The sequence below is a fragment of the Magnolia sinica genome, chromosome 14 (genome assembly GCF_029962835.1).
Source record: "Magnolia sinica isolate HGM2019 chromosome 14, MsV1, whole genome shotgun sequence".
Taxonomy (NCBI): domain Eukaryota; kingdom Viridiplantae; phylum Streptophyta; class Magnoliopsida; order Magnoliales; family Magnoliaceae; genus Magnolia; species Magnolia sinica.
Window position 1 is genome coordinate 77,155,114 of NC_080586.1, and position 21,271 is coordinate 77,176,384.

At 37.0% G+C, this 21,271-nt stretch overlaps 1 protein-coding gene and 1 non-coding gene across 2 annotated transcripts; both read left to right on the plus strand.

Moving 5' to 3' along the window:
* The first annotated feature begins 525 nt into the window (after positions 1-525).
* Positions 526-13,119, plus strand: LOC131226285 (5-formyltetrahydrofolate cyclo-ligase, mitochondrial). The gene is made up of 8 exons (XM_058222091.1): positions 526-776; positions 1,785-1,925; positions 2,681-2,845; positions 3,640-3,681; positions 3,787-3,832; positions 11,994-12,064; positions 12,441-12,580; positions 12,732-13,119. The coding sequence occupies exons 1-7, from the start codon at positions 542-544 to the stop codon at positions 12,572-12,574; spliced, it is 834 nt and encodes a 277-aa protein (XP_058078074.1). The 5' UTR covers positions 526-541; the 3' UTR covers positions 12,575-12,580; positions 12,732-13,119.
* Positions 13,120-17,803: 4,684 nt separating this feature from the next.
* TRNAI-UAU (transfer RNA isoleucine (anticodon UAU)) lies at positions 17,804-17,877 on the plus strand. Its single transcript has one exon. It is a non-coding gene; the product is annotated as a tRNA-Ile (tRNA).
* Positions 17,878-21,271: the final 3,394 nt, after the last annotated feature.

The following is a 21,271-nucleotide window of genomic DNA, read 5'->3' on the forward strand; positions in this document are numbered from 1 at the left end:
GCCCATGATAATGCCCAACGTATTTTTTTTCTTTTCCATCCAGACCGTTGATAAGTTAAAACATACCTGGATGAAGGGAAAATATAAAAATCAGCTTTATCTAAAACTTTTGTGGCCCACAAAATTCTTTTAATAGTCATTCACTGCTGTTTCCAATGGTCTTGTTCATCTGAGATTTGGATCTGCTCAAGTTTTGTGACTGCCTCCTAAAATAATACGAGAAATCGAATGGACGGTGTGGATATGTATAAAATTTCATCAAGGTGGGCCCCACGCAGTAAGGGTGGGTGTTACCCGGGTAACACCTAATCCGTTTCCCATGGATGGGATGGTTGGAAATTGCCCAATAAAAAATAATTCTTTAGAATAGCTAAGTAGTTGGACTGTCCTACTTTTAATAAAATGATCTTAACCGTCCATTTAATTGGCCAATTGATTACAATTATCCAATTACAGATTTTGCATACTGGACGGTCCTGATGAAATGACACCACTCGATCATTATTCCACCTGGGGCTGGCTCCCTTCTAATCTTTTAAAAATGCTGAGAAGAAGAGAGAGCATACAGAAGGCTAGAAATGCCTTGATGTCCTCCATACCCCCACTCCTTCAATCCCTTCTCTCCCCCAAACATCATCAGCTGCAGCAGCCACCGTCCGTCGCGATGCACCAAGCTCCGGACCATCTCGAGGCTGCATATCAGCAGAAGCGCGCCCTCCGCTCCAAAGTCCGGAAGGATTTAAAGGCCATGAGCCCTACGCAGAGAAGAGATGAAGGTCAGTTCCCTTCCTGAATTTCCCTCTCTTTTAGGGCGCGTTTGGATCTCAATATCTATTTGGATTGCGATTTGGAACGGAACACCCAAGCTTGTGGGGTCCACTATGTTGGATATATAAAATCTACTCCGTCCATCAGGTTCTGTTGGGGCGAAAGAAATGGAAGCGGATTGCGTCCTACCCCCGCTCTGACGGTAATCCGTCCGGGCAGAGCTCTGTGGGGGCCACCGTGATATAAACGTCTTATCCACGCCGTCCATCCCTATTTACAGATCATTATACGGTATGAACCCAAAAATGAGGCAGAACCAATGCTTAAGTGGGCCACAAAGTGGGGATTGAAGGCCCACCATTAAAAACTTTTTGGGAGCTGCAGAAGTTTCGGATCAAGCTGATATTTGTGTTTCACTTCATCCCGGTCTACATGACCTTATGAATAGGTTGGATGGTAAAAAAACATCACAATGGCCCTTAGAGAGGTTTCAATGGTGGGTGTCATTATCACCACGGCTTCCTTTGGTGTGGTCCACTGGAGATCTGGACCTGCTTCATTTTTTGGATCATGCCATAAAATTATCTGTTAATAGGAATGGACGGCCTGGATACAGCACAGTGGCCCCCACAGAGCTCTGCCCGGACGGGATCGTCACTCCATCAGGTAGGCGTTATAATGTTGAGGATTTTAAGAACACCACATTGGATGGATGTTCCAATATGTATGATTTGACAACCTTCAGTTTGACAGCTAAAAAATCACAAATGGTCCATGTTCTGTGAGGAAATCAGACTGCTAATAATTTTCCCATCCGATATGATTTTTGTTCAGTTGCCCATCAATGGTGATGGGTGGTCTGGTTCTCTTAGGAAATCAATCATCCACTTGTAAGGAAACCAATTGGGCTATCCTATCCAATTTGATCAGTGCTGCCACACATGCAAACATGCCCTTACCTGTGTTTAATTTCCTAGAGGCAACGTGATTCACCTACTTTTTTTTTTTTTTGGTAGATATTGCGATTCAGAATATTGTTTTGGAAGCTTCATGGTTTAAAGCTAGCACTGGATTATGTGCTTATATAAGCTGCGATGCCTTACGAGAAGTTGATACATCAAAGATTTTGTCAGAAGTTCTAAGTGGTCCAACTAATGGTGCGTTAAATTCCACATTCAGTGCTTATGATGTGACATGTCATGCAACGATATACGGGTTCTTCTTGTAAAGTTATTGAATTCATCATATAATTTGGGTTTGCTTCTTCATTAATGATGAGATGAAATGCATCAAGACATGTATAGGGTCCTGATGTGCCCAGTCCATACAGTCGGCACCTACGAGTCAGTGATCCAGACTTTGATTAGATGGTTCCAGAGTGGATGGGGGGTTGCCCCAAAAATCTCCCAGATTTGAAGATCCAAAGATCAGTGGACTACAAATGGATGCTTAAGACAAGAAAGAAAAAGCAAAGGTCCAGAAAAAAGTACAAAGATTGGGTAGGATCTTCTAAATTGGAAGACTTCCCGAGCATGTCCCATCCACAGTGGGGCTCCTCACATAAATGGTCTAGATTACCGGACCATGGGGGCACATGTATGAAGTGGGCACAGCAGGACACTATAAATCTTGATATGTATTTTCCTGATCCTTCCCTTTGTTTTGATATTCATCTTAGACTGTGTTTCGAAGGTTGGGTTTTGGCAATGGATGGAATGTGGTCCCTGCAAATTGCTAGTGAGGGAGGATCTATTCTTATCTCACTCATGATTTGAGGTGAAACACCTAATGCAATTCCCATTTCTGGAGCACCCCAAACACATCCTACTGGTGACTTTCATGTATTAGCATGCATTGAAGAAATAAATAGCTACTACTGTGGGAAATTCTTACTATTCATTTTCAAGTGAAGAGTGTCATATACAAACCAAGAAAAAGCTTTATGTTCCACGGGTGGAAGACAAGAATAGCCACATGCGGATGCTCAACATTTCAAGTATGGAAGATCTAATTGCAAATTCAATGAATATCTTGGAACCAGCCCCAGTAGACGCCGATGGAAATGAACGCCAAGACGGTATGATCCTTACATTATGTTCTTATTTCTTATTTCTTTCCTGATCATTGCTGGCTGTTTATAACTACAAAATCATTTGTTTATCATCATAGCCTTGTCCTTTCCATTTGGGGTCATCTTTTGCCAAAAAATCCCAATGCCCTATTTTGGTGAGTGAAATAAAAAGTTGTGATTGGTGAAACATTAATTGAGAAATGATCTAGTGGGTTAAGTGCATGGGAACCTTCCTGTGTACATAGTTGCATATGAACTTGTTGGTATCCACCTCACCTATAGGGATTGCCCATCAGGTCCAGTCCATTCTTCATAGGCTGCACTAAAAGAACCATTACTAAATGGATGATCCAGACCATCCATTCAATGGCATTCCAAAATGGATGGACAAGATCATGAATAGAAGATAGGTCCAACCATGGATATTTAGGACCATCCAATTGCTGTATTGCACAGTAGCAGAGGAAGAGTGGACTCGACCTGATGGTGGGTCCAGATTGTTGTTGTGGATGCCAATGAGTCCAAATACAACTATGTGCATTGGAAAGTTTCCACACACTTAGCCTTTTAGATCATTTCTCAAAGAAGATCTTTGCTTACATTACCCTATGGACTTGAATCTTTGACTTTCGGAAGTAGTATTTGAATAGAAAAATTATGTTCTGTAAAGGGGTACTTTATTTTTCTGTCAACATCAATCATCTCTTCTTTCAGAGGCTGATGGATTTTGGGGTGCATTTTTTCAATATTGCCAAGTTCAAATGCTTTTATATAAATCTGAAGTGTTTTTCTTGTCGCAGTTATGCTGGCAACTCATCCAGTTGATTTGCTCCTCTTACCAGGTAATTGAATTCTTCCTTCTTAATTATCTATAGCACAATTTTGAATTTTGAAGATAGGTGCATAACTGTAGCTGGATAGTTGTTTATTCCCTTCTTTGTCGACAGGGCTTGCCTTCAACAGATCTGGAAGACGCTTGGGCCGTGGTGGAGGGTAGGTTTCTATTTTTTTGTCTAATGCTTAGGATTAATCTTTACCAAGATGAGTTGACTATAGAACTCTTTTGGGCTGTGTTTGGATGCTCAATGGGCATAAGTTGCAATTCATTCAAATCGTTATGGATGGAATGGTTGAAGAGGGGGTGGCACCATTTTTATTCAAAATAGGAATGAAAATCATGATCAGGATTCTCATTTGTCTCAAGTTGGACTTGCAAGTTTTTTTTTTTTTGAAACGTGACAATTTTATTAGAAAGAGCCAACAAGGCTAAAAGATATAAAGAATTTCAAAGAGGGACAACAACCCCAAGAAAAACTCAAAAACATTTCATTGGACTTGCAAGTTGCAACCCATGTAATTCAAATTTGGGGGCTTGTCTATCACTCATTAGTCATTATGGGTGGAGCTGGGTGTAATAACCCGAATTAATTCTGACCTTCTAGTTTTAACCATTGATCGGTGTACCCATTCAGTCTGATATGACCGTTGATCTATAAGATCAACTGGTCCAATCTCAATCATTGATTTGGACTTATACAATCTAACTGTTCATTAAATAATAAATTCAACCATGTATTTAACCATCCATCCAATGATACAACCATCAAACTGTCGATATGCTGAAAATCGTCAACACACTTATTATCCATCCAAACTCACCGTCCATCTTGTTGGCCATGTGGCCACGTACAATTCTACCTGTCTATTTGACCACATATCCAATGTGGGGTCTATACCGAAGGTGTGCACATTACTTCTAGAAATCACCATTCATCATCATTTTATCTAACCCATCCTTATATCCTACCCATCCATCTCATCTCCAATCCACATGTACATTTGAAGTCCAATCACCGATCACACAAAAGTCCACCTAACCATACATCTATCATCCATCCATCCACACCATCCGTCATGCATGCATCAAATATTACACACCATGTACACTCATTACATGTACACACACCTTTCACACATGTGGCATGCATTCATCATATGCATCTCATGTCCATACACATGCACACACATGGCACATATTGGGCACACATGCAACACACGTGAGTGTAAGCTAGACATGTGCTTACACATGTTTTAAATGAGAAAAACAAAAGAAAATTTATGAGAGGAAAATGTAAGGGAGTAAAGGTTGAAAAAGGAAGAGAAAAAAAGAAATTTTTCTTTTCTAAAAGCGAGGTTTTTTTTTTTTTTAAAATTATTTTAAACACTTGAGTTTTATTATTTATTTATTTGTTTGTTTAATCCTTGAATTAAATTCATTTGATTTCTTTTAAAATTTCTTTTATTTTTATATGAATGATTTAATATATATATATTTTAGTTATGTACTCATCTTAGTTATGATTGATTCATCTGTTTGATTCTTCTTATTTTCGTTTACTTACCAAATTTTTAATCATGTCATTTAGATTTTCTTATTTATTAGTTGTCTTTAATTTAAGTAGCATGCTTTAATTCAACTTTAAAATGGAATTATTGTTAACCTTGTATTAATAATTCTTTTATTTATATTTTTTAATATAATAAATAGAAAAATCAGTATTTAGATTTTTTTTTTTAAAATTATTGTAGAAATTTTGAATTTATATAAAATGTTTTAGATGCTTCAATTTGATGGATTATATTGCATTTTATTTTTCTACATGAAATTTTGATGATGTACAAACAATTTGCCGTGATTAGAAATTTTGTTTTATAAATTATGTACACCACATATTATATATTCAATCGATGAATAACAACCATGAAAGATTTTATATATATATATATATATATATATATATATATATATATATATATATATATATATATATATATAATCTCTCATGGTTGTTATTCATCGATTCAATATATAATACGTGGTGTACATATAATCTTCAGTGATTAGAAATTTTGTTTTATAAATTATGTACACCACATATTATATATTCAATCGATGAATAACAACCATGAAAGATTTATATATATATATATATATATATATATATATATATATATATATATATATATATATATATATATTATATGAAATATTTGGTCCATGAAATTATTAAAATCATGCACCATCAGAATAGATTTTGGAACACCAGAAAATAGGTTGGTTGATTAAGTCCTCTGGGTTGAAAATCCCTAAAGCGTAAGTAGGTAGGGCAACACGACCTTTGGGTTGAAAGTCCCAAGAACCCAACCAGTACCTCTTGGAACCTCTACCGTACCCTTTGGGTGGGTGAGAATGTTAAGATTGCAAAAGTTTCCCGCTGTCAGGTTCGGTAGGGTAGTAGTCTGACCAGTTAACGTACAAATAGGTTCCTCACCAAGTGCCATTTGGATGGGTGAGCATGTCACGCAAGAGGTTCCCATTGCCATACTAGGTATTGTATTGACGCGTGTGTTGGCCAACCGGTGTAAATTGGCCCTTGTGTTAAAAAGAATAAACTTCATTTATTATTATGGATTATAGCATATGTTGATTTCATTCATTCATTTTTCTTTGAATTTAGATTGAAAATTATTGTTTATTACTATCTACATCTTTACCCAAATAGGTAGTATCTCTTTTAGTACATTTTATTCAAATTATATGAGATTATTTTTGAAAAATATGTTGAGATTACTCACCAGGTTTTGCAACTTACCCTATTGGGATTTTAAAATTTCAGGATCAGGATCTCGTGGAGGCGCTTAAAGAGATTTGCTTTTTTATTTAGATTTATTTTTCAGTTCTTTAACATTTTTCGAATAAGTTGTAATAAATATTTAGTATGATAGTATAATGATGACATGTGATAAGTCATTTATTAAAATTTTAGATGGTTATATTTTATGCATGTGACTCATTTACATTTCACAATCCACATGTATTGACAAATATTGTGTAGATTATGAGATGTAAATGTCATTTTGTCAATATATGTGTGGATTATGAAATGTAAATGATTCTCATTCATAAAATATAACCATATAAAAATTTAATAAATAAACATTTATTTAAAAATAAAATATCCATGTCTCAAGTATTGAAGATTATCACCAAACTCATGACTCATCACATGTCATCACTATGCTATTATCCTAAATGTTCATTATAATTTATTCGGAAAACGTTAAAGAACTGAAAAATAAATCTAAATATAAAATCAAATCTCTTTAAGCTCCTGATCTTGAAATTTTAAAATCCCAACAAGGTAAGTTATAAAGCCTGGTGAGTAATCTTAACACAGGTTTCAAAAATAACCTCATATAATCTGAACAAAATGTATTAAAAGATACACTACCTATTTGGGTAAAGCAAACAAATGTACATTAATAAACATTATTTTTCAATGTAAATTCAAAGAAAAATGAATAAATGAAATCAACAACCATAATAATAAGTGTAGTTTTTTTTTTTTTAATATGTTTTATTGTATAAACACTAGGGCCAATTTACACCGGTTGGCCAACACCTGCGCTAATACAACACCTAGTATGGCAATGAGAACCTTTTGCGTGACATGCTCACCCATCCAAATGACACTTGGTGAGGGACCCATTTTGCACGTTAACTGGTCAGACTACTACCCTACTGAACCTAACAACAGGAATCTTTTGCAATCCTAACATGCTCACCCACCCAAAGGGTATGGTAGACGTTCCAAGAGGTACTGTTTGGGTTTCTAGGACTTTCAACCCAAGAGTCTTATCACCTTACATATTTACGCTTTAGGGATTTTCAACCCAGAGGACTTGATCGCCCCAACTATTTTCTAGTGTTTCAAAATCTATTCTGATGGTGCATGATTTTAATAATTTCATGGACCAAATATTTCATATATATATAAAATCTTTCATGATTGTCATTCCTCGATTGAATTTATTATGACACGTGGTGTACATAATTTATAAAACAAAATTTCTAATTACTATAAATTGTTCGTATATCATCAAAATTACATGTAGAAAAATAAAATGCAACATAATCCATCAGATTGAAGTGTCTGAAAAATTTTATATAAATTTGAAATTTCTGTAATAGTTTTAAAAAAAAATCTAAATATTGATTTTATTTTTATATAAAAAAATATAAATAAAAGAATTATTAATGCAGGGTTAACAATAATCTAATTTTAAATTTGAATTAAAGCCTGCTACTTAAATTAAAGACAACTAATAAATAAGAAAATCTAAATGACATAATTAAAAATTTGTTAAGTAAACGAAAATAAGAATCAAACTGATGAATCAATCATAGCTAAGATGAGTACATAAATAAAAAGAAAAAAAAAAGGATATTAAATCATTCATATAGAAATAAAAGAAATTTTTAAGGAAATCGAATGAATTTAATTTAAGGATTAAACAAACAAACAAACAAATAAATAAACTAAGTGAAAAAAAAAAAAAACTCACTTCTATAAAAGAAAAACTTCTTTTTTCTCTTTCCTCTTATTTTTCTTTTCTTCCTCTCTCTTCCTTTTTCTCTCTCCTCAATTTCTTTCTTCCTTTCTCTCTCTCTCTCACATGAATAACCAAATCCTTTATATATATATATATAAATTTCTCTCTTGCTGTTATTGGTTCTTTCACACATGTAACATATGTGAAAGAGAACCTTTACGCCCTTACGTTTCTCTCTCATAAATTTTCTTTTGTTTTTCTCATTTAAAACATGTCCAAGCACATGTCTAGCTTACACTGATGTGTTGCATGTGTGCCCAATGTGTGCGCATGTGCATGGACATGAGGAGCATATGATGCATGCATGTCACATGTGTGAAATGTGTGTGTACATGTAATGGGTGTACATGGTGTGTAATATTCAATGCATGCATGATGGATGGTGTGGATGGATGAATGATAGATGTATGGTTAGATGGACTGATAGAGGTATGGTTAGGTGGACTTTTGTGTGATCGGTGACCGGACTTCAAATGTACATGTGGATTGGAGATGAGATGGATGGGTATGATATGAGGATGGGTTAGATAAAATGATGATGAATGGTGGTTTCTAGAAGTAATGTGCACACCTTTGGTATAGACCCCACATTGGATATGTGGTCAGATAGATAATTAGAATTGTAGGTGGCTACATGACCAACAAGATGGACGGTGAGTTTTGATGGATGACAAGTGTGTTAACGATTTTCAGCATATCGACGGTTTGATGGTTGTATCATTGGATGGATGGTTAAATGCATAGTTGAATTTATTATTTAATGAACACTTGGATTGTATAAGTCCAAATCAATGATTGAGATTGGACCAGTTGATCTTGTAGATCAACGGTCATATCAGACTAATTGGGTACGTCGATCAATGATTAAAATTAGTCAGTCAGAATTAATTTGGGTTATTACACGGGGTTAGCTATGCTTTTATCATTTACTCTTTGTTGAATAGTGTCTGCAATTCGGTTCAAGTGAACATCCAAACACAGCCACATGCTTCTATCTAGCAAGAGACTGCATGTTTCCTCAAGTAACAAATCCTTTTAATGTTTGAGCATTATCTTTGAACAAAAGTCTTCTTGGATAGATAACTCTCTTAGCGGGTTCTCATTCTTATCAGCAACTTGCAGAGCTTGTTGCCTCTGATGCCCAGATATGGATATTGATATGGAGACTGGGATTCCGGGCAATTAAGTATAGGGGTATCCCATTACCATTATTAACATGGTACCCGTTTTAGTTTTATCATTTAAAAATTGAGTTTCACTAATCTCAAGTGTGTGTGCGCCTTTCCCTCAGCGGGCTCAATGAATCAGCCTGGTTCCCTTGTCAGGTGGGGCACACATGTACGCTGAATGTGGACTGTTGGCGAAGATTTTCTTAACAATCCTTTTATTTTTTTACATTGTGGTCCACTTGATGAGCTGATTGTCCTGACCCTTGGGCTGGAGCATCTACAAGGTGCAGCTCACCTTGTCGGCGCTTCACATGTGTGCCACATTGACACATGTGGAGCAAGGTATTACATAACGATAATGGCCAGTGTATTGGCCATGCGGGCTGTATTTGCTGATACGGCCCTGTAATGGCTGAAACATTTTTCTTTACGAAAAATCTCAACAATTATTTTTAAAATTCTAAAAAATGCTAGGATCCCTGATATGTTTTCTTTTTTGGGTTTTGGACATGTATTTGGTGTAATGGACTATTCTTTGGTAAGAATGGTCTATATGCCGGGTAGTGTTAACTTGATGAGGCCAAGTTGACAAAAAGCAAGAATTCTAAAAAAAAATGGTGGTGTAACAAAAGGTAAGAAAAATCCTTTTGTTTTTGTTTTTTTTACATTGTGGCCCACTTGATGAGCTGACTGTCCTGACCCTTGCACTAGGGCATATACAAGGTGATGCTTACCTTGTCGGCACTTCACATTTTCACATGCCTGCCACACTAGCACATGTGGAACTAGGTATGGCATAACGATAATGGCCAGTGTATGGCCGGAAGTTTTTTGAAAAAGAAAAATCTCAACAATTATTGGTAGAATTCTAAAAAATGCTAGGATCCTTGATATGTATTATTATCATCATTATCGTTGCCATCATCATCATTATTATTTTGTTTTGTTTTGGACATGTATTTGGTGGTTTAATGGACCATTCTTTGGCAAGAATGCCACCTGTCGTGTAGTGTCAACTTGACATGCTAAAAGTTTGACTAAATAGTCCCTTATCGAAACAAGTCAAGTATGATTTGGTGGATTAGGGGCCATTACATTTTAAGTAGAACAAAACAAAGATGGAAAAATGAAAAGCAATGATAATTTATCTCTTTTGATAATTCCTAAAGTGGTTAACTTCACTTCAGTTCATCGAATTCCACTCAAATTTTGTGTTTCAATCCTCAAAATAGTCTTACATCTAGTTTAAACTTAGTTTATAAGCTTCCTTCATGGATGAAATGAATAAAGAAGTGGAAAAACGAGAGAAAAATTAAAAATAATTTTTGGATAGAGGGGCCCTTTATGGTCATGTTGGCCTATAGCAGTGTATCGGCTCCATAGCAACGGTGCTGAGACAGCTCTTTTTTTTTCATTAGACTGATTCAACCCGTATTATGTAATGGGGTTGACCGTTTCCTTTATGTTAAAGTAGCTGTTTTTTAATACCTTGATGTGAAGGCATGTATGAAGGTACGCTATACATGCAAGTGGGATTATCAAACTCTTAAAAAAAATTATCTTAGCAAACACTGTATTGCTTAGTCTCTTTCTAGTATGCAAAATTTAGCAATTGTTTTAATATCATTCCATTTATATATTCTTTTCAACAAAGGAGTTACAAAGAGTAACAACCTAATACAACAAGATTTAATTAAATTATTTCCTATTCATGTGTATCTCAATTCTCAAGTGTTGGTAACATATCATGCTTATACCAGTACGTCATGCATATCTTAGCTGGTTGCCACACAGTTGGCACACTACCAGGAAAACTATAGTCTGAGAACATGAAAAAAGCTGGAATTAGCTCAGATGAGTGGGGTTACTTCAGTCTTATCTTAGATTGACAAGAACTCGATTTGATCAAGACTTGGTCGTCTCGACTCACCAAGACTTGACAGTATTGCATTTTGATGGAATAAATATTATCAAGACTTGTTATTCAGCCTCTAAAAACAGAACTATTCGATTGGCATGTAAACAGTATCATCTAGCATGTAAGATGAGTTTTGCTCGAATACATCCCAACATATTGCAATATGATAAGTCGGGACTGTAGTCTTTGAATCTGGGTCATCTATCCATGATTCAAACAGTTTATATATGCAAGTCTCACTTTGTATGGTTGAAAGTCCTCAAACAAAAGCTTTCAATTGGATTATTTCATGCCTTTGATAATTTGGTTCTTTTGCTTTGAACATGAACGGTCACCATAACCTTTATTTAATAAAAGGGTTGAAATATTCAATCGAAGAGTCTTTTCAGGCATCCCCATCCAAGGGAATCCCTATCAAATAAATGGTTTGGATCATTGAAAGAAGACCCAAATCCAATGGCCAGAGTCCCAATGTATCATATTGCAATACCTCGGATATATTCGAGCAAACCTTATGTATTATAGCATCAAATGTTTATATTATCTTTTTCTTGCCTTCTACATTGTACTTATGAAATTGTTAATATGGCTTTGTATATGGGTGACTCCAAAGTTACTATGATACGTTCTTGAGGAAATACGAGGCGCTTGCTACCGAGCGAAAATGGAAGCAGCCCCTTCGAGGTACACATCAATGCATAGGTTCTTCTTATACTTTTCTGATGTTTTGTTTGCTATAAGCCTCATTGTTTAAATTCAACAAGAGAGGTGTGTGGTCACTTGTGAACATGGCAAGTGTGTGAGATCCGGGCTATTCATATAGTGGGTCCCACAGTTTAGCTTTGCCTGGATAAAAAAACAGGGCAGGTCCACTCATCAGGTGGGTGGCACACATGTATGAAAGCAACAGAGTTAAAAGGAAAATGGTCACTGGCCAATAAGGTCAGGACCCACCTGATTTTAGGCCAGGAGATTTACATGGCAGCTCACCCCCTGCGATTGTCATGTTGGCTGATCTGTTGGCATGCCTTAATGTGCTGTTCTTCATGTTTTTCTACAGTTGCACTGTCATACTCTTTGCAAATATTGGATGAGGAAGTCATCCCTGTTACTCCCAATGATGTTCCTGTGGATGCGCTCGTCTCCCCAACCGGCGTGATTTGTATAAGCCCTGCTGCATTGGAAAGGATGTGAAAATAGGTCTGTGGTCCCATCTCTTTGACACCATTTAACAGTTTCTTTCAAATCTTTTTTTGGGTTCTTTGGATTCTCAATTTCCTAACAGAAATTTGAGTGGAGCTGACCATTTCCACTTCACGTCAAATGAATGCGACCCCTCTTATATCTGCAGATGCATTTTCCAGCTATTCATGACTCGCACGTATGATACAATCCTTTGATCGATGGACTTCTAGCCATTGGATGCATTTTCCAGCTGCTCATGGCCCACGAATTGGATGCAATCCTTTGACTGATGGACTTTAGCTTTTGAATGTGGACAGCTAATTACTATAATTTTTTCTTCCTTTTTCTTTCTGTTCGTTCAAAGTTTACAGATCAGACAACTAGGATGATGTGTTTCATGTGGTTTTGTTTTTTTTAAAACTGTCGGCTATCCAGAGTAGGGCGGCCTACAAGATGAGCAGTCCAGTTTCAATAACTATGGTTGTAAACCTTGATAGTGGAATATAAGGAATAAATGAAAGAGCAGAAATACATGAGGATTTAGATCCTGTCAACTGAGAGGGTTACTTTGGGCATGCGTTTGGATGCATTATAGAATGTAATTGCAATTATTTGTCCTAGTAAAAAGTGGAAATTACTAAATTATAATATTGGTAATTTCCTATTCATGTTGATGTTACTTTCAAGTTGGAATTGATACAGATACAACTGCAATTTGAGAGCTACTTCCTTGCTATGAATAGGAATCAAGGTTATTTGATACTTTGGTAGAGTATGATAGATGATATGCAAGCTCTTGCCTTTGTGCATGTGTAAACTCAAATTAAACAGTCCAGATCATGGCATCCAGTGTAGATAGGTTACAAACCTAAAATAAGACGACTCAGATGTACATAATCTCCGATTGATGAAAATTTGTTTGTTTTCATCAATAATGTAATGGAAATGTGCAATGATTACAAATTCCTATACTGATCTTTTTAAAATATCTGCATTTGACCTAGGATCAAGGTATTTCGTAACGATAATGGTGGCCGTAACAGGCGCTACCATTACCTTTACGATTCAGGCTGTAATGACTGTTAGTCTTTTTTTTTCTTAAATTGAAAAAAAAAAAAACCTATAATGGCTGGTTTATCAGCTGTAAAATGTAATAATGGCACTTCTCCAGTACTTACATGTCAAATCATTGTTTGGATTCGAGATTTTCAGGATAATGTAATTGAAAAGCGCATTACTTATAAATTCTTTTACCTGTCTCCTGGAAACATTTAATTAATTACTTTCGTGCATTTGACCGACGATTGCCGCATTTGGTTTCCCAATGGTAAAATCGTATTACTTTTCTATTATATCACCGTAGTAATTCCAAATCCAAACAGGTGTGCCCCGTCAATGCTATTGTTGGTAGAGGATCAAATGGCAGTAGAATGGGCATGAATTGAGACCTCCAAAGTAAATAACAGGTGGGCGCGTTTGGTGGGGCCACTGGCAATGAAAAAAGCTTAACTGCATGCAACTTTGGTCACTTGTGCATGGCCAAACATGTCATATCCTACAATTCAAATGGATTGGATTGTGGGGGGGCATCCCATCAGCTGCCCACGACAGAATGGAACGTGGGCAGCATTCAACGAAGATGATATGTAAGGGAAAAGAAGACATTTATTGTTGGATCTAGCCTTTCAAATGGGCCCCATCTTAGATTCTTAGCAAGAACACAATCATCAGTAGATGATCAATGTTATCTTTTTAGGCTGCTCTTTCATCCATATGAGGCCCACAAGTTGGATTGTGTAGATCGGCACCTGTAAATGCCATTTGCACAGTGCACGAATTGTTAAGTTGATCCAATCTCAGCGGTTAATCCATTCTTCATTAGGATTTGACGGTTCATATGCATCCACTTACGGATAGAGAGACCGGATCAACTACAAAGCTTTGTTGGTTAAGATTAACCTAGAATGCAATGTGTGGGTCCACCATGATGTGTACATGTCATCCAGGCCGCCCATCATGTGCGCACCATAAGGTTGTCCTCGTTGAAAATTGAGCCGTTGGGAAACTACAATGGGCCCCACCACATGGAATAATTGGAATGGGATGATCATCACCATTAAAAACCTTTCAGATGGTATGTAGTATATGCCATCCCATCCATCAAAAGATGATCCCCACCAGATGAGTGGACACCCGTAAGATAAGGCCATCTCAAAACGCAGGTTGGCCACACCAGGTGATTTTAAAGGTTTTGGACATGATTTTACTTGCATGTGATTATTCCCAACATGACCTAACCGGACCCAAATTTGCTGAACCCGGACCCAACCCAATTTCAAATCTGGTTGGAATTTTCCAGCCATAACCCAATCAGATGACACTGAAAAGCGGACCTTAACTCAGATTGGGTCAGTCCGGACACAAGTAACAGCCTCATTTTACATGGTGTGGCCCACCTAAGTTTGAGACCGATCAGAGTTTTGGGAGGCAAGGAGAACGTGTGAGGGTGGACATGATGGGCGGATTGGATGTCATGAATAATGCTAGGCCCCGAGCGTCGCATGGTGGGTTAAGATCTAGCTTTGCAAAGTATTTGGCTGGGGACGAATATTGACTGATGAATGCATGAATGGACTGTTTTTGGACTAATAGGAGGATGCCATGTGGAGATTACTTGTTTACATATGCAAAATTTGTACTCACATGTGAAGAGATTTGTGTTTGATCTTACCTTGGTGTTACGTATTCTGTCATTAATATAATGGTACAAACTCTTATTAGGTTCTTCAAGGGGATGAATTGTTCCATGCCATATGGCCACAATCAGTGCACCCACTAAATGAGGAATGTGCATAGCATATTTATAAAAGACCTGTTGAATGAGCATATCCGATCTCGTAACTAATTATGATCTTATTTGCGATGTCGTCTCTCACCATCCTTCTAAAATGAGAGATTTTCTCAAAGACGTTCGGAGAACCAGCAACAATTCATGAAATTCTGAATGCCAAGAGGTCGAATTAACATCCGAGCTAATCCGAATATGGTCCCAAACCCAAATCGTAAAGGGACGACTGAACCTATACTAGGTCCCATTCTATACGATGATCAGAATAAAGAGTACGAGAGAACTACATCCAACTTAGTCCGATAACAAATTGGCATCGGGTGTCAAATCCCATCTCACTCCATACTATCACCTTAGGGGCAGTTAAACATAAGATGAGGTTTGATCCGGATCATCCAATACCTCAAAGTTGACAAGATGGGCCATCAACAAAGATATTGACTAATCATGATTGGTCCATGTATAGCCTTTGCGGTTCTCAAACTTTGGTCTAGTTGTCTTCATTAGACAAACTCTGGTGGTCTTAGGCCTAATCTTTAGTGGGACATGGACATCTTCGCGAAAGAAGAACTACGGAAGAAGATTTGAGAAGCCAGCAAATATATAGCTATTTCTTTCCATGATAAGTCCCAATTTGTTAAGGAAAATATTACGTATCCGAAAAATTCGCACAAATGACTTAGAAGCCCAATGAGGGGCTCTCACCATCTCGGGAATGCTATAAAAGGAGCACAAGAAAAATAGCTTAAAGGCTTACACTAAGCACATTTATCTACTTTTACACTTATCTTACTTCATGTATTCTTACTTTTCTTAGTCTAGTTTGCTACTGTCTAGCAGCCCTCGCTTCATCACATTTATATTAAGAGTAAGCTAAATATTTATGACCTTCAGTCGCCAAATCACCATATTCATTTGAGTTCTAATTTAATTATTTATATCTTAATCACATCTGGTTGACCACCTGCCTTGATTGCCTATTCTGATAAGTACATCAAGTACATATTTTGTTTCTTGCTTTTATTTATATATGATTGTAAAGCATGATGGTTATAATAGGACTAAGATATTAATAAAATTAATTGTATTTAGTCTAGCTTATACTCCTCTAAGTATAAATCATTTATTCTATTAAAAAAATACTACTACAGCGTTAGTGTAATTTAAAGTCAAACTCGCTGATACTACGTAAGACAACAAAGGCAAAAAGAACTCATATGTACCCTTCCACAAATCACTTGGATACGAAGCGCGTTGTGGTTGAGAGGACTGTGGATCTCGATCCAGTCTCCAATTTGTCCATCTTGATGTGGGGCACCAACAATTCAGTTTAAGAAAAGAAAACCTTAAGTCAGCCATGCAATCATATATGCACATGTACATCTGATCTAAACCGTCGGTCACACGAGCGGCCCTACTGGTTGATTGGTCCGTCGCATCGCTGATATTCACCTTGGAATCGAAAAATCACGACCATTCAGAACTCAAGTAGGCCACAACAGAGGAAAATGTTGGGATGAAATCCCTATTGTGAGATATGTGTAGGCCCCACCGATGATGTTTATATGCCCAATCCATCCATCTGATGTGCCTCATCAAGATACCCAAAAATCATAATATTCCAAAACTTTAAAAAAAAGAAAAAAAAGAAGTGGGTCATACCATTCAGGTTTGCACGTGTGTACGACGGAGGATTCTCCATCCTCTTCAAACTACGGTGAGTTGAAACTAACGTTTCTGGACTGTTAGCCACGTGGAATGATCACACACGTTCCAAGTCGCCTTTGTATTTCTGCACGGGGTGTATCTGTGGTGGAACGTTTTAGATGAATGGTCTCGATTATCACGCGAGATCATAACCTTTTAGATGAACGGTGGATATATGGTTGGACCTTTAATACGAATGGTCCAGATTGCCTATGTAGGACAGGGGTAGGACATCTGGTCATGTGAAAAGACGGGCCCCACTCGACTTGAACTTAAAACAACGTGAAGCTATGTGGGGCCCACAAAGATGTCCGTGACCGTGAGAAATCCACTCCGTCCATCAGTTTCGTAAGCTCACAGCCATGATATTTATGCCATCCAAACCGTTCATAAGGTTATTACCACTGAGATAAACTCTACGCACAGATATAATCGTGATCTAAAACTTCCGTGGCCCCCACAAGGTTTCCAATGGTGGGTGTTCAATCCCCATTGTTTCTTGTAGTGTGGTCCACCTGAGTTTTGGGTCTATCTTTTTTTTTTTTCCATACCACACTATTATTAGCTTTAGAAACTGATGGACGGAGTGGATTTTTCATCTGCATCTAGCTAGATTTCATATAGTGTGGGGCAGCGTTATTTAATTAGAATATATATTTTATATATAATAAATAAAAATATATGGTCCCGTAGCTCAGTTGGTTAGAGCGTTGGTCTTATGAGCCGAAGGTCGCGGGTTCGAGCCCCGCCGGGACCACTTTTTATTGTTTTAATTTTACCAGAACTAAATTTGTTTTTTTTTTTTCCCTATTTTATCAGAATTGTATTTGTTATTTTCAAGTTTTATTCAACATATTTTTTTCCAATTTCATTAAAAATTTATTATTATTTTCTTTAAAATAATGTCTCCATTAATCAAAATTGTAAGTCTATTTATTCTTTGCAATTTTCAGAACTCAATTTCAATTTTTTATTTTTCAGTTTTATCATAATTTATTTGTTATTTTCAAATCACTCCATTATTTTATTTTTTTCGAATTTATCATAATTTTATTAGTTCTCTTTTTGGGGCATACTTCATCCACAGTAGGGAACCAGATGAACGGCTTAAAATCAGTTGAGATTTTCGAAAATCTCACAAAGAGGTATTATATGATACTGTATTGAAAAACAATTAGGTCCCACCATTGGTAACCAGAGACGTTGATCTGGTGGCCCACACATGGGATTAATCCATAGGCCGTCCTGGTTTTGCTGCAGCAGTTCCAATCAAGTCCTCTCATGGATATGTAGACTTGTAAGGTGTCCTCTCTGCCCTGAGTGGGGCCCACAAGTAGTCTAATCAGGCTGCTGATCTAATGGGCCCCACTGTGAATATACCATGATTACAAATCTTTATTTGGATGCGCGGTGGAAATTTAATCACAATAGGTAGTTTAGGGTGCGTTTGGTTGGACCAAATATCATGATATTTGATGATTAATCAGTCTAATTTGGTGCCAAATATCATGAAATTTAGTGATATTTAGTGCACCCAAATGCGCCCTTAATAAAATGGGAATGATCAAATTGCAATTAAGCTTCATTAGCATTAAAATTCAAAGAGTGGGATCCAAATCTCATTTATACTATTTTCGAGTTGGTCATGAAATGATAGTAACTGCAATTTGAATACGACATGGCCCTATGAATTCTAGGAAAGATTTCACTCATTTCCACTTGTTTAAACAAAATTTTTGCAATTTAATTCATCAGTGCATCCAAACACAGCCCAAGGGAAACTGATTTCAACCATAGTTCTAAAACTCGATGGGTCGACTTGAAACTCAGCTGAGCCAACTCGACTCAGAGGAATCTCTAGCTGTCTCATGGGAACTCGCTGAGTGGCATGACTCGGGTCAGGTCTCGACAAGACTCAGCATGACTCGATCAAGTCACCGGCCCAGTCCTCATCTAAAAGGAGAAAACAACATTACCACCATGCTATAATATGCACTTGTGTTTTATTTGGGTATTTAAATTATCTTATGGGTTTCCAAAAGTTTTAAATGCATTAAATAGTAAAAATCTAATTATTAAAATCGAGTCGGTCGATTAAAGACTCGGTCAAGTCTTGGACCAAGTCTTCCAGTTGACACAACCCCGCTAGGCATTGAGTCAAGTCGGGTTTTCGAGTTTTTGAACAATGGTTTGCCAAACAGTTTTTGAAATCTCAATTCAGCCTTTCGACCATTCAATGTCGAACCAGACATTTGCCAAACAGTGCCTTTTTATGATCTGAATACCAAGGGAACTCGAAAGATACAACTTGCCATTCAAGATATGCAAAAAGAGAAACGCAAACAAGGATTAAATCTTTCATAGGGCATGTTTTGGCTTTGATTTTTGAAATGCTTTTGGGTGATTTGATGTTGAAAATCGCTTTTACACGCCCATAAAGGTGTTTGGTTAGCTTCCTCAGCTTCTTAACCTTTGTTTTTCTCTTTCATTTTCCTTTTTTTTTTGCCTGCACTATGGACTATTGACTATTCCTTGCAAGCACCATAGTGGGATTTGGGTATCGTTCAAAACCACAGCATGGATACGAGTCTGCCGCAGATCATGGGTCTGAGTCGCATGAAGTTTACAAGAGCGGGAAGTCACCATTGATTGGATGATGAACGAGTTTTGCAAGGATAACAAAAGGCTTTTCTTCATTCGGTTTAGGAGGAAAAACAGGCAGAGCTGCTATCCATGGTACTTGCAACATCTGGGTGAGATCAAGGCTGTCACCATAAGATGCCCTGGCCCAAATATCAGACTAGTCTACTACTAATCATGTGGGCCACAGATGTACAAGAGAATGGAAATAATCATTTCACAATCATCAACCTTTTTTTTTTTTTTTTTTTCCATTTTCACATCCTGGATTCCATCTATCCAAACATTGCCTCGTCTCTATGTATTTTCATCCATCACCATTATGCTGCTATTCCTTTATGATAGATGAGTACTTCATTACCTATCATTCGGTGTAGTCACGAGAGAAGTGAGGTGTGCACGCAACAAGTGCGTGCGACAATAGACCAACACCTTAATAAAAATAAAATGAACAATTGAAAGAATGTGAGGGAGATGTGTGACTTCCTCTCCTGGTTTGAGGTTCGATGGACTTCTAACATCTTGATCAGGAACACTGGTGGAATGATTCAAAAGGCCATTTAAGCAGCAGAAAAAGTCACTACAGAGGAACTGTTTTTATGCAATTCTGTGGTCTATGGAAAGAGAAGAAACTTAGACCATGCTTGGAAACCATAGATTCTATGACAAATAATGGAAAAGGAAAAGGGTTTTCCTTCTTGTGATAATTCATGTTCATGTCGTTTGGATAACAAAGCAAATTAGATTCTTGGCACAAGAAACCAGGTCAATATTTTGAGAGAAATATGAGATTTCCACTTGCTATCCAAACACACTCAAAATGGTAATCCATATTTCAATAGCTTCCTTTCCTTGGTCTTAGATTCCAAGTACCCAAACATGCCCTTAAGGATCTTAAGGATCTTTGAAAACAAAAGCTCGTCCTTATAATCTAATTATTAGTAGAAGACTGCTCCACCTTGTCGAATGGGCGATGATTAAGGACAAGTCTCACAGATGTTCCAAAAAAGAGGCCTTTGTGGGGAGTCGGGAATTCTTGTAAGTGACAACTCGTGACTAACAACAAGTTGGGGAGTTGGAAATGGTTTCTTCACTAGCATATTATCTTTTCATGCACCTATCATGAGTTGGTGGTCCTGTCAGTGCTGAGAGGGTCACACCCCAAGTGGGCCTTGCTTTATGTAAAACATCTTGTTTTATAATGAATAGAAACCGTCAATTCCCCAAAGAAGAAGAAGAATGGGTGTTATTCTTCAATTACTAGGGAAATTGATAGCTGAATTTTGAATGTTGTTGCAATGCAATTTGAATGTCCAAGAACGAGCATAGATCCAGAGAATAAGCAAACCTGTATTTTATTTATTTATTTATTTTTGGAGAGGTACAAGCAAACCTGTATTAATCTTAAACTACTCCAGAAATTCTTTTGTGGAATTAAGGGCCATTTGGATGGGTGAAAAGCTCTACTTAGAACATGGATGTCCATGTCCAGGGGAGCCTTCACTGTTTGG

Excerpts from the sequence above, each read along its gene's own strand:
- LOC131226285 (XM_058222091.1), top strand. The coding sequence starts at position 542 with ATGCTGAGAAGAAGAGAGAGCATACAGAAGGCTAGAAATGCCTTGATG. Across the intron at positions 777-1,784 it reads TACGCAGAGAAGAGATGAAG|ATATTGCGATTCAGAATATT; the intron begins GTCAGTTCCCTT and ends TTTTTTTGGTAG. Across the intron at positions 1,926-2,680 it reads TCTAAGTGGTCCAACTAATG|AGTGTCATATACAAACCAAG; the intron begins GTGCGTTAAATT and ends TTTCAAGTGAAG.